The sequence below is a fragment of the Dufourea novaeangliae genome, unplaced genomic scaffold (assembly GCF_001272555.1).
Source record: "Dufourea novaeangliae isolate 0120121106 unplaced genomic scaffold, ASM127255v1 scaffold16, whole genome shotgun sequence".
Lineage (NCBI taxonomy): Eukaryota > Metazoa > Arthropoda > Insecta > Hymenoptera > Halictidae > Dufourea > Dufourea novaeangliae.
Genome location: NW_015373891.1, coordinates 2441538 through 2454283, shown reverse-complemented (window position 1 = coordinate 2454283; position 12746 = coordinate 2441538). Strand labels below are relative to the sequence as shown.

The 12746-nt window shown below is 38.8% G+C and overlaps 1 protein-coding gene across 1 annotated transcript in view; it reads left to right on the top strand.

Moving 5' to 3' along the window:
• The window catches only part of LOC107187752 (CREB-regulated transcription coactivator 1), a 105979-nt gene that overhangs the window by 69516 nt on the left and 23717 nt on the right, over positions 1-12746 (top strand). Inside the window, exons 3-4 of the mRNA XM_015575921.1 lie at positions 7115-7370; positions 11132-11237. Of these exons, the coding sequence (XP_015431407.1) occupies positions 7115-7370; positions 11132-11237 (362 nt within the window). The remainder of the gene's footprint in view (positions 1-7114; positions 7371-11131; positions 11238-12746) is intronic.

Below are 12746 nucleotides of genomic sequence, written 5' to 3'. Positions count from 1 at the left end.
GTTGAAAATTTAACAGAACATTCGCAAAAGCTTCAACTTTGTTATTAAAAAATCGCAAGGTCAACGATAAAATTATTAGAACAGAAACATTATAAAAATGTCTTTTTAACATGAGCCTTATGGAACTGTAGTTGATACCATGCAACTTTTGTTTGAAACATTTTTTCGTATAACAAACAGTTCACGAGTAATTTAAGTGGCACACTTAATTGTGCAGAATCATTGTTGCAGAATCACCCTGTATATCACTAAAGACTACAACCTATCCAAGTGTCAAACAAAATCCGAGGTGTTACTCCAAAATGTATTCGATGTCGCGTGGACTCTCCTCCTCCATTCAAACCGTTCGATCGATCCTGACAATTTTTCCTCCACAAAACATTCCAACAAAAAGCAAAAATAGCAAATTTTTATAAAGTCACCATGTTTTTTGATGAATTCTTATAATTATTCCATACCAATGAAACATTTGAGTTTGATAGCATTTTGGGTTCAATTGAAGAAAGCGTACATATCGGTTTCAAAAAATGAACATAATATTTACTAAAACAAAAAAAAACAAAAAAAATTCAACAGAAAACAAACTGCGAAATTTCTATAAAGTCATCCGGATATGTACGCTTTCTTCAATGTATCCCAAAATGCAACCAAACACAAACTTTTCATTGGTATTTGAAAAATTATAAGAATTCATCGTAAAACATGGTGACTTTATAAAAATTACGCAATTTGTTTTCAGTTGAATTACATTCTTTTTTTAAATACATATTAAATTTATTTCTTGAAACATATGTCTACGCTTTCTTCAATGAATCCCAAAATTTAACCAAACACAAACATTCCATCGGTACTCGAAAAAATACAAGAATTCATCGAAAAACGTTGCGACTTTATAGAAATTTCGGCCACTATGTACACGACCCGCCGTCTTCTCGTTTACAAATAGTATCGCCGTCCGACACCGCGCAGCCGGGAATGCGGTTTTCCTTGAACCTTGCGCCGCGACGCCGTGTCCGTCCGCTCTGCGCGCGTTATAATTAACAATTTGCCGCGGCGCGTGTCAGGATCGCGTCCCGTAACGATTGCGAGCACACGCACACAACCGTATGTACATACGCAACACGTCCGAACTACCACGCGACGTCCGGCGATTTTCATTGATAACGGATCACCACGACCCTCCTCTACCAGCTCCATCTCCACCAACCTTTAGCGAAGCGCGCTGAACGGTCTGCGCGCCCGCCCGTTCCGGCCGATGACTCGAGGTTATTTAATTACGCGGCGTACCACGCAACCAGCGTGCTCGTCCGCGAGTTTCCGGGATACCTACCTGGCGCGACAATGGCCGTGTCGACGGGATCTAAATTCTAAATTGGGGTCAGGTGAATTCCCCCCCACCACCCTCCACGGGCCAAAGTTGAGTCCAGCGGGGAATGTATCGATGAGAGTATTTTTGACACGGATATTACAATTTTTACGCCGGCTGAATCTTGGCTGCTGGAAGCCTGAGTGGGTTGATTGCTTGTGTACACCTCTCGATTATTGTCCCGAACTCGAGGCCGGGACAATAATCTTATAGGGAGAAATGCTTCAGACTTTTGTTAATTCGTCTTTTACCCGAAGCCTTAGCCTCGGCAGTAAAAGTGGAGGGGCGAAAATGTATGCACTTGACAGCCCCCATATTTTGTTGGCCCTCCGTTTTTTTCTGCCGAGGCTCGGTTTTCGGGGAATAAACGAATTTACAAGGGTCTGAAGCATTTCTCCCTATAGGATTATTGTCCCACCGCGAACCCTAATTCGGGACGATAATCGAGAGGAGTCTGTAATATTCTTTTATTATTTTATTATAAAAATTGAAATTCCACGTTTAAACAATTACAAATGACGAAATACATTTTTTTTATCTTTCATTCGTTATTCGAAACTTTTTATCTACATAATGAGTTTGCCGATCTCCGATTTACAGTAATATTAGCAATCTCTCCATAATGCGGGACCGGCGTAGAATATATTAACCTATTAACAGTCGAATAGAATCACATGTGCCTATTTTTTTCTGTGTTAAACTAATTCTATCCATAATAAAACATGTTAAAAAAAAAAAAACACGTTTTACACGAATCTTTTTAATAATTACATCGTGTAAATGATAAACAGTTCTGCTCGACGATCTGCCCGAGTCTCACTCGGGAGAAACTGTTAATGGGTTAAGAGGCGACCGCTCGCGGCGATTCCGTGTACACGTTTTCACGGTCGTGGTTCGTTTCTTTTTTATCCCGATTGCACTGTACGTAAATCGCGCGTTGTAGCTGTCTATCGTTCTCTCTCTATCTTTCTATTCGGTAGTTCTCTCGGAGGCGCCTTGACATAGGTGACGAGGCTTAAGCTATCTGGGCCCGCTGACCAGCGAAACGTCGAAGGATACGTTAATTATAGTTATCGGGCATCGATTGACCGTCACCTGCGACCGTACGGTACATTCGTGATCTATGGACACGTTGGTGCTATGTAGACCGAAATACAGTAAAACTTGGATTAGCACCCGAAACGATGTACAGAGTCAGCATCTGGTGTTCATCCCCACCAGTGGAGTGGGAGTTTAAAAATAACTTTTTAGTAAAATATGAATGACTGTTAAAACTTTTTGGAAATTATTCAGAAGGGTGTGTTTAACGACATATGTAATAGGAAAAATGTGATTAATTAAATTACAAAGAAAAAGTACAAATTTCACTAGTGAATGAACATTAATCAGTGAATGAACATTTCCAGCCAATGACGCGACAATTGTTTGAATATGTAACAAGGAATTGGAAAAAATCAATATTTAATCATTTGTTGATTTTAATAACTTGATTTACTTGTTTTTTATATTCTAATGTTCATTCAGTGGCGCGTGGTCATTTACTGAAGCACCCACCCTACGATAAATCGTATCGTCTGTGGATCGTTTGACCTGTCTCGTGTAAGCAATTTGCATCATATGATAAGCAATATCTGTATGATAGTGGTGATTGCATTACAGTAACTTGTTGTATACACACAACACATATTGTCTATCATACGGCGCAGGTTGCGTACACATGACAAGATACAGTAATGGTTTAACCTAGGTGATGGTCGAAATTTGACAACCTTCTCCTGCATCAGTACATGACACATACAGGGTGAGTCAATCATAACTACTATCTAAAATACCACGTTACTTATTGTATCAAGAAACGTTTTAATAAATTATGAAATATTTTATATAGGATAGACACACTTTGATTACTTTATATCTTATTTTTTTTAAATATCAAGGTGACCTTGATTTTATTCAAGGTCAATGCTTCTTTTTTTTAACACCATCACGCTATATGTCGTTGAATTCGTCCTTCCATCGACAACAACGTGGTATTAAAAAAAAGGTGCATTGACCTTGAAGAAACTCAAGGTCACCGTGATATTTACAAAAAATAAGATATAACAAAATCAAATTGTACCCATCCGACGCGTCCCTTAAAATGCTACATAATTCATTAAAATATTTTCTGATACAACCAACAGGTAACGAATTTTATATAGTAGTTTTTCTTGACTCACCCAGTATGTTCTGTACCGCCGAATAGGGAAAGTCCTGAAAAAAATGCTGCCGCGTTGGACGTGTTAAGTGGGGGAAATCTGTTTACGGGAGAACCTCACGTCCTGAGCCGGATTACCGAGCGGCATTATCTAATACACGCGGAAACGATAACGAGAACAACGGCCATTACCGCGAGCGAGTGTGACATTAATCGCGATTACGTCCCGTACGTCTACGCGAGGAAGCACGAAATTATTCCGGGACGAGCCGTAGGCTCTGTTGCTTGCTTACTTGCTAGGTTACGCTCGCTTTAATCGGCCTCTCGATCCGCGAGATTCTGGAATTTTTTTATATCCCGTGTCGAGTCTTTCTCGCGTCGCCTTGAACCGAGTAAACTGTGGTTTACATTGACAGGAGTTTTCCTGGTCTACATAGATCGATTTCTGGATGGAATTGAAAGATTCTCTGAATGGGATGGAATAATGTCTGAATTGAAAAGAACCCACGATGCCTTGAGATGGAGCTAGACGTTCTTTTTTATCTCGATAGATTTGTGGATGGAATTGAAAGATTCTGTGAATGGAACGTATGAATGAATTGAAGGAGGCTACGATGCCTTGAAGTGTGCTAGAAGATCTGAAATGTTGTTTTTTCTAGCTCGAATTCAGGAAGTTATTCGTAATGACCGGTCTTTCGAGCATTTCCTGAAGAGGATGGGCACTTAGACGAAAAGTGATTCTTAACTCTTCACTCGGGCACCGGGAATTATGAAATATCCTGTATATCGGGGACAAGATTACACATTCGTTCATTCACGAAATACACATAATTATTTTCATGATTGTTGTTGAAAAGAACAGGATATAATTGTGGTTGGAACCATTTTAATAAAAAGTGTATCAAATCCGTGTTTACATAAACTTCCGCAGTCTGATAACAAGTCATAAGATTTCTACCTGAACAGTTAAGGTATAATTTTTTTTATTTGTCCCAATAAGTAGTCCACTGTTTCTTCTAAGTATGATGCAATAGATTTTAAATTGAATGTATATAAAAATGGTGTACGATATAAGTAAAAATATGAATAAAACAGTATGTATAAACCCTTGACTTCGATAGAATCGAACAATGATTTCGCGAAGAAATAGTGGATGACTTATTGTTACACCTAAAACAAAAAAGAAATAAAATTTCCGTGTCTACAAAAACAAGTCTGTACTGTTCAGAGTTTCAGAGAACGTAAACATGAAATCTGCCGGAAGTTTGAGCGCGTGATTTCATTAGCACTTGCAATTAAAACTACCAAACCTGTCAAAATGACTGGTTTCCGATTTTTCGTTTTGCAATATTACTGAAATCATAAAGAACTTTCCGTCGGAATTTATGTTGACTCAATTAAATGAAACAGACAAAAAACCAATAATGTCTTATTCTACCGACAAGTTTTTAAAAGCAGATTTCAAATGCACTATAAAGTAAATAAGACATATACAGGGTGAGTCACATAACGTTTGCACCTCAAACATCTTTATTGTTTTTAAAGATACGTCAAATGTCTTAAGGACAAAGTTGAATGGTTCAATGGGGCTGATGACAAACAAAGTTTTGTTTTTTATCTAATTTTTTTCGAGATATCAAGGACACCTTCATTTTTTAAAATGGGATCACCATTTTTGAACACTTACAATAATAGTCGCTTTCATTAGAAATTTAGTGGCTATAATTATTCAAGGTCATTCAAAGGCACGGAAAAAAATGTTAAAGGGTTAATTGCGTGCGAAAGTAGTTCCCTCATGTTTCCACGAAGGGTGGGAATCAGTTTTCACACGACAGGGTTGAGTCTTCTACATTTTCCTTGCGTAGCTGAGCGCATCCACCACGTCGGATTTATCCTTGGCACCGTCGGAAGGATTTTCGGTCGATGTGTCTCTGATCGAATGCCTGCATTAAGCCCCTTTATGTAGCCGCCGAAGCTGGCCGGGGAAACGGCGCACACAAGCTTCTCGTTCCTCGTCCGCTCGTAAAACGGATGAGACGTTTTATGGGGGGCGAGATTCATGAAACGAGAAAATTCTAGGACGTTCGAGTGGACGGGGCCACGGGGGCGGAATGAAGATAGAAGTGAATTATTTCGCTTCGATCCAAAGGGGAAACGGAGGATCCGGCGGCTCCGCGGCGGAACCGTACTCTCCGAGTTGTCTGGGAAAAGGGAATGTAATTCACTTCGATTCCGTTTCGACGCGGCCTGATTTTTCCCCTCGGGCTTCTTCAATGCATCTTAATTATCCGTGGCGAATTCAACGTTGTTTGTCAAGGAATTTCGATTAAACCCCGCTTCTTTGTATCTGCACCAACCTTTATTATCGATCTCGCTCCCTTAGGGGTAAGTGGATTTATCCGAGCGTCGATAAACTTCTGGTTTGACGGGGGTGGATCGACGGGCGAGACAATCGTGAACTAACGTGAACGCTAATTAAATACTATTTATTCTTTAAATATTTCGTTGAGTTACAAATGAATTCCGCTATAGACACCAAAGGATTACGAAATTATACTTAACACTAGGTTTACGGGACGCGTCGTTTTGACGCATTTCGAATGCTTTCGAATGCTAGTGTTAACACTAGGTTTACGGGCACTTATCGTGTAGGTATCTCCACGGCACGCATCAACGAACCCGCAGATTTTCTTTAAAAAACAACTTATTTTATGTAATACACAATTTATGATCTCTGAAATTAATGCATAGCTATAGATATAGGTATACCACATAGAGAATTTCGAGGTTAGAAAGCATTCGAAATGCGTCAAAATGACGCGTCCCGTAAACCTAGTGTTAAATAAGAATGATTGTATGAATATTTCAATTCAATTGCTATTACCAAATTCAATCAATATTGATTGTGGTGTGTTTCGAACCAACGTAAATTCAAGAAAAGAAGAACGACACTTATTTTATGAATCAACCTAAAGGTGCGTATCCACTTGTTGCGTATCAATGTGGACGGGCAAGACGCAAGAAATGGATACGCACCTTAATAAAATTCTATGAATGCACAGTGTGAACCACCTAAATATCTTGGTTACTTGTATGAAAAAACTCCTCAAAACAGAGTTGCTTTGGATGGACAGTTTGAATGGTTATGTGTAACGGTAAAAACATTTTTTTCTCAAGGTCATATTTTTGAAGAGATTTCAAGGGCACTGGAATTTTTTTAAATCCTTCAGGCTTTTGTTCTGCATCCTTACAGGCCATCAGAGAAAACTCGTATTTTATCTGAAGATAATTTAAATTTCCTGTAGTAGAAACATGTTGCATGTTAGTCAGTCGAAGTTTAACCATTGCTGCAGTCAACCTGAATAAATAGTTCCGTTATTTTTAACACACCGTTCCTTGTCAACACTATATATTGTTTCCATCAACGAAACTACTCGTACAAAATTAATTCCGTGTTTGGTGTACATACATGCGAATTTTGTAACCTTTATTTACTGGAAAAAACAATTTGGATCCTCTGGTAATCAATTGGTCACGATTGATGATTGCAGACTGCGCTCAGCAACCTGGAGGAGATGCAGCACAATCCTATGGTGTACCGTAACAACGACAGAAGCAGAAACATGGGGGTCGGACCGATGCGATCTCGCCCGATGGAGAAGAGGCACGACACCTCGCCGTACAGCGGTGTCCCGTATCTATCGCCTCCCCCTCCAGACACCTGGAGGAGAACCAATTCGGACTCCGCGTTGCATCAGAGCGCGAACGAAGCTTGCCAGTCGGCCACCACCATTCCCCATCGACGAGGTGAGACCACAACTTGTAGTTTTATCGGTCCCTTTATAGTGCAGTAAATCCTCGATGAGTGTTCGGGTGCTCCTCGACACTGACAAGGAGAGATCCTCCGATGTAACGCTCACTTTTCAATGAGGTTTAGCACAACGATAGAGTTTGGAATTCTGAAGCCAATAATATTTATTTCATCCGCATGTGGCCATTAATTTATGAAATATTTAACGTTCTGTGCCGAAGAGCCTTTGAACACTCGTCGAGGATTTACTGTAGTTGTATTAATAATAGAGACTTTATTATACACTAAAGTAAGCATAGGAAGAATGGAAATAAGATTCAAAGGTAGGAATATAATTGACATAGTAGTAACTGGCTGCTATTCGATACTAGAACTTAACCAAACCTGTTAAAAGGATGGATTTTAGATGTCTTGTTTTACAGTTATGGAAATTTACTAGGAGCTTCTGTCGGAATTCGTGTTGACCTTTAAATTGTTATATAGTTTATATCATGTTCAAGAAAAAACGAAGGTTCAAGACTTTAGGTGCTTATGTTATTCATCGAGTGAAGCCAGAAATGTCTAATCAACATAGGTCCTAATATAGAGAATTGATTTCAGGACCTACATATGTTGATTAGACACTTCTATCGGTGAGTACAATAAGCCCCTAAAGTCTTGGACCTCTTGTTAAAACACTTTTCTAAAATTTAGTATAAATTCAAGGTGGATGGTTCTAGTGTTAATAGGTTTCTTCAGCCAAGGAATATTAAAACATAGTTACAGTAGCAAATTATGATTATAATACATACATATCATCAACCCTAATAACATGATGGAACGATTTTTTCTGTAATCCTGATTTAAATCTATAATAATGAGCTTGTTATCAATAAACACTGAAATAAGAAAGCCTATCAGTAGACTAATAAGGTATTAACTGATTTAAAACACTGCAAACGGGCAAGTTGCAGCTTGTTGTTAGCCTCTATTTAAACTTTTCAGTTCCGCAGGGTATACGTATTCTCTCTTTCGGAGTAGCTAGTTATTTACGTAAAAGGTACATATTTGCCCATTAAAAGTGGCATTCAAGTTTATAACAAACGTATCGTATTCTTCTGATATTCCTGTAGGTGGAAACAGTTAGCAATGGAAAGACAGGTTAGCCAAGTTCCATTCAGTTGTAGGCTCTAGTGCAAGAGTTAGCTATGCCACAACAGTAAAGTTGTCAGATATTAAGGTTTTCATAGAAAGTAGTGTACATCATAATATACTTTGCTTGCATTTTTATACAGACAAAAAATTCATTCAGGGGATGCCAGAATTGATAAAAATCTCATTTTTCAACATTTTGTGGCATGGCTATTTCTTGCTCTGGACCCCTCAGTTGTACACGTATCTAGAAAATTTTCTTGTTCAGTAATATGAAAAGACATTTGTTCTAGTGTTTCGATTTAGTTTTTACAGTAAATGCCTCTGTCGATTATACCACCCATATCCAACTTCAATGATACGAGTCAAAATTGATAAGGGTCACTCGTTTCGTGCTTCCTCTTCGTCGCTGCAGTATTCAGCGTGAAGTAATCTGTTTTCTCGTTAATCAGAACAAGGAATGCTTGCATTCTGTAGGCTTGTATAATTTTCTCATCGAGGTGAAAAATGTTTACTCGATGCTCTTCCATAGAACTGCAGATATTATTGTCGACAGTTTGAAGTATGTTTGATTTCTTATACTAATAATATTGAAAATAGTACAACACGTCAGAATAAAGGACAGAGTAATATTAACTTCTTCAGAAGAAATATTTAGAATTGTTCATTTAATTAAAATATAGTTATAAATATTAACAAAAATCAATTAGTAGAGTACCCTATTTTGTTGGGAAATTTCCTAGTGATTATTTAATTACAATTTTGGAACGATGTTCGAATGAAAGAAAAACTAAAATGTACACATACGTGCCAGTATCCCTTTAAGAGATTAAATAATGTCTGTCGAGTACAAAAATACTCAAGTACGGTTGAAACGGTGCGTAAAGAACAAGACGCAATTTTAAAATTGGTAAACGTAATTTCCATACAGTTGTTCAATTCAACAGTTAACTCTTCGTCAGACATTAACCAACGCCTGGCACGAAATAAGCCACGTCTATGGAAATAAGGACGTAACTCATCGTCGCTAATTAAGCCTAAGTGGATCTGCCCACTCCACGAAGTTGTCGTCTCGAATTCTTCAAACCATCCCAGATCCAGTGGCTCATACGCCCAAAAACTTAGCTATTTATCGCGACACAACATATTCTACTATTCTAACGATCTATTATTTTATTATTCTAACGATCGTGTGTATCCGATCGAAAAAAGGAGACAAGCAATTAGACGTTCCCTTGTAAAAGTCTTCTAGATAAAAAATATAAGTGCAAAGTAAAAATGTTCTAATTCCTCCAAATAAAATCGGAGTTAAACATCATTATCAAAAATCAATTATTTCAATTGTTGTATAAAAGTTATTTTTTAGTTATAAGAAAAAAATTTACACAAGGTAACCGGCAGATTTCGTTATTTATATATCTTAATCGTGAGTGTTCCATATTGTGCACGGTTACTCCAAACATGGGTCAAAAATGACCCGGTGTCGGCTGACCGATGGATGAACACGTTCGAACGGTTCGATTCGCCAGCGCCTAAGCACAAGGGGTCATTGGCCCCCGCAGCGCTGGGTTTTCCGATTCCGGTCGCTTCGGATATACGCGCGCGCGCGCGCCTTCGATGATTCCCTCTTAATCCGGGCACCGGCCGCCGACACACGAGGGGATCCGGAGCCTGTAACGTTATACCCCGTAGTAACGTTAGCAAGCGACAGGAATCGCGGGCGGTGTTACGTTGCTGCCCCCGCGAAATCAGACGCCAGCTGCCTTGGAAATGTGCAACGACACTTCCGTGTTTCCTCGTCGCCGAGGTGTATCGCGCGCCACGGGGAGTCCGGCTGCGAACCGAGAATGATGAAGTTGAAAACCCGTGAAATCACCAAAGATTATCCCTTGAACCGTTGGTTTTCGAGTGGAACGGAATCGATTGCCGCTGGAGATAACTAGAATTTTTATGGAATCTTCTTTTACACACCTTGTATACGCTCTTTATATGTGAGCATCCACTCTTCGAGGACTTATACGTATATCCTTTGTACCGAAAGGGTTAAATATTCTTAAAGTCTCTGCCTTCGGTTCTGTACAATTAAATGTGCTATCAATGCTTAGAATCCACGGTCTACTGGTGTATCTTTCATTATAATAAGCAGATTTACCTGGAAAAGACAGATCAGGTTAGATTTACAGGTCACTTCCATCATGGACATTGAGCAATTATTAAATAAAAATTGAATGATAGTAATAATAATAAATACGATAATTCAAATGGAATAACAATTGCTTAGATAAACACGTTGAATGTCATGGTTTTTACTCTCGGAACATGATGAAATACATTTGTTTAGAATACTCATTATTATTCTACTGTTAATTATATTTACGAAATATTAAATATTTCTGTTCCTTCGTGTAATTTAATGGCGCCAGTCATCGGTGACCACCATATGCCAGTCAACGTGTTAATACTAAGCTTCAGTGTGCAATAGATAATATATCATTTATTGTAAAATGTCTTCGATAGAAATAAATTTACAGAAGGTGTACCGGACGTCACGTAAAAACTCAGGCTAACGCATTTTCACTCTGTTCCGTTTTCGCAGTTCTTTTTACACCCCCGTTTACGTGCGCAGATCAGCACACCATGAGCGGATCCGGGAGCGATAACAGAGATCTCCACCACGGATTCATCGAACGGCCGAGATCGTCCTGCGAAATGCCTAGAGTGCCCGGGATCAAGTAAGCCCATCTCACACGACAATTTCCCTTGATTTCCCGCTGTTCAAATAATACCCAACTAAAATTCCACGAATTCTCGCGAAACGTCTGTTCTTAACACCTTGAACGCCAGGATTTTTACGGAAAAAATGTCAGAAGTACAGCTTAGAAGTAGGGGTTTAAATGTTATGGCCTTTAGCTGTTCATTTTGTTGTTTCAGTGGAATAAGGGTTCTAAGGTACAGAAGAAATTCATAACTACATGTTCTTACTTTCTTACTCCAAGGCTCGAGCTTCGGGCAAAAAACAAATTTACGAGGGTCTAAAGCATTTCTCCTGTTCGAAGCTTGTCGCGACGCAGTTCCGAGTTCTTGACAATAATCGACGGAACACTGTACTTTCAGAATACAGTATAACGTAAAAACCGTTGTTTCTCAAAATCTGCTAAATGTGCTCTGTACCCTTATTCGAGATTTCCATTCATTTGTTTAAGTCTTTGTTGGTAATTCGAACATTCGTCACGTTTGTTATTACTCTACTATTAATCGTAAAATGTTAAATATTCCTATTTAGAAAATTCAATGTTTCTTCGTGTAATTTAGTGGTCGCCGGTCATCGATGACCACCACAGTTGTCAACGTGTTAATAGTACCGTGGTCGATTTTCCAGCGTGTGCATTATTTACGCGCTACGACTATTGTACACGGGATTCCATTGTACTCGTCGCGTATTATATCGTGGATATTAATGCTCTGCTGCCTGGAATTTATATAATTTTGAATAACCGTACTCCGGGAACTGTCCTCGAGGCGGCCTTAAATTTTAACGCACCCCTGAGAGCAATCATCTTCTTCCCTCTCTAGAATCGCTCGCCGAATAACACCGATGTATGTCGTCGTTCTTCGGGCCTAAAACATTGATCGTTAAGTGGCGTATATAGATCGGGACACAGTTGTTGGAAACACTGTATTGTAACACTGACTCAGTAGAGTTTACCCTATAAAATATCTGTACCGCCAATCAAGTGTTTACAACGATTGTATCCCAGTCTATACACCACATGAGAATCCGTGTTCCCATCGATTTCAAAGATTTCTCTCGAGTTTAAAGACTTCCCTGGAAGTCAAAAATTTCCATCGGTTTCAAAGATTTCCACCGATTTTACAAGATTCATACCGATTTTCAAATATTTCCACCGATTTCACAAATTTCCATCAGTTTTCAAAGATTTCCACCGACTTTACAAGATTCATAACGATTTTGCACCGATTTCACAAAGTTCCATCAGTTTTCAAAGATTTCAGCCGATTTTACAAACTTCCTAACGATTTTCAAAGATTTCCAGCGGGTTTCAAAGATTCCAACCGATTTTCAAATACTGCTACCGATTTCCAAATATTTCCACCGATTTCAAAGATTATCACCGATTCCAAAAAATTCCACTAATTTTCAAAGATTCCCGTCAATTTGACAGATTTCCGCCGATTTTTAAAGAGATCTATCGATTTCAAAAATTTCCATGAATTCCAGA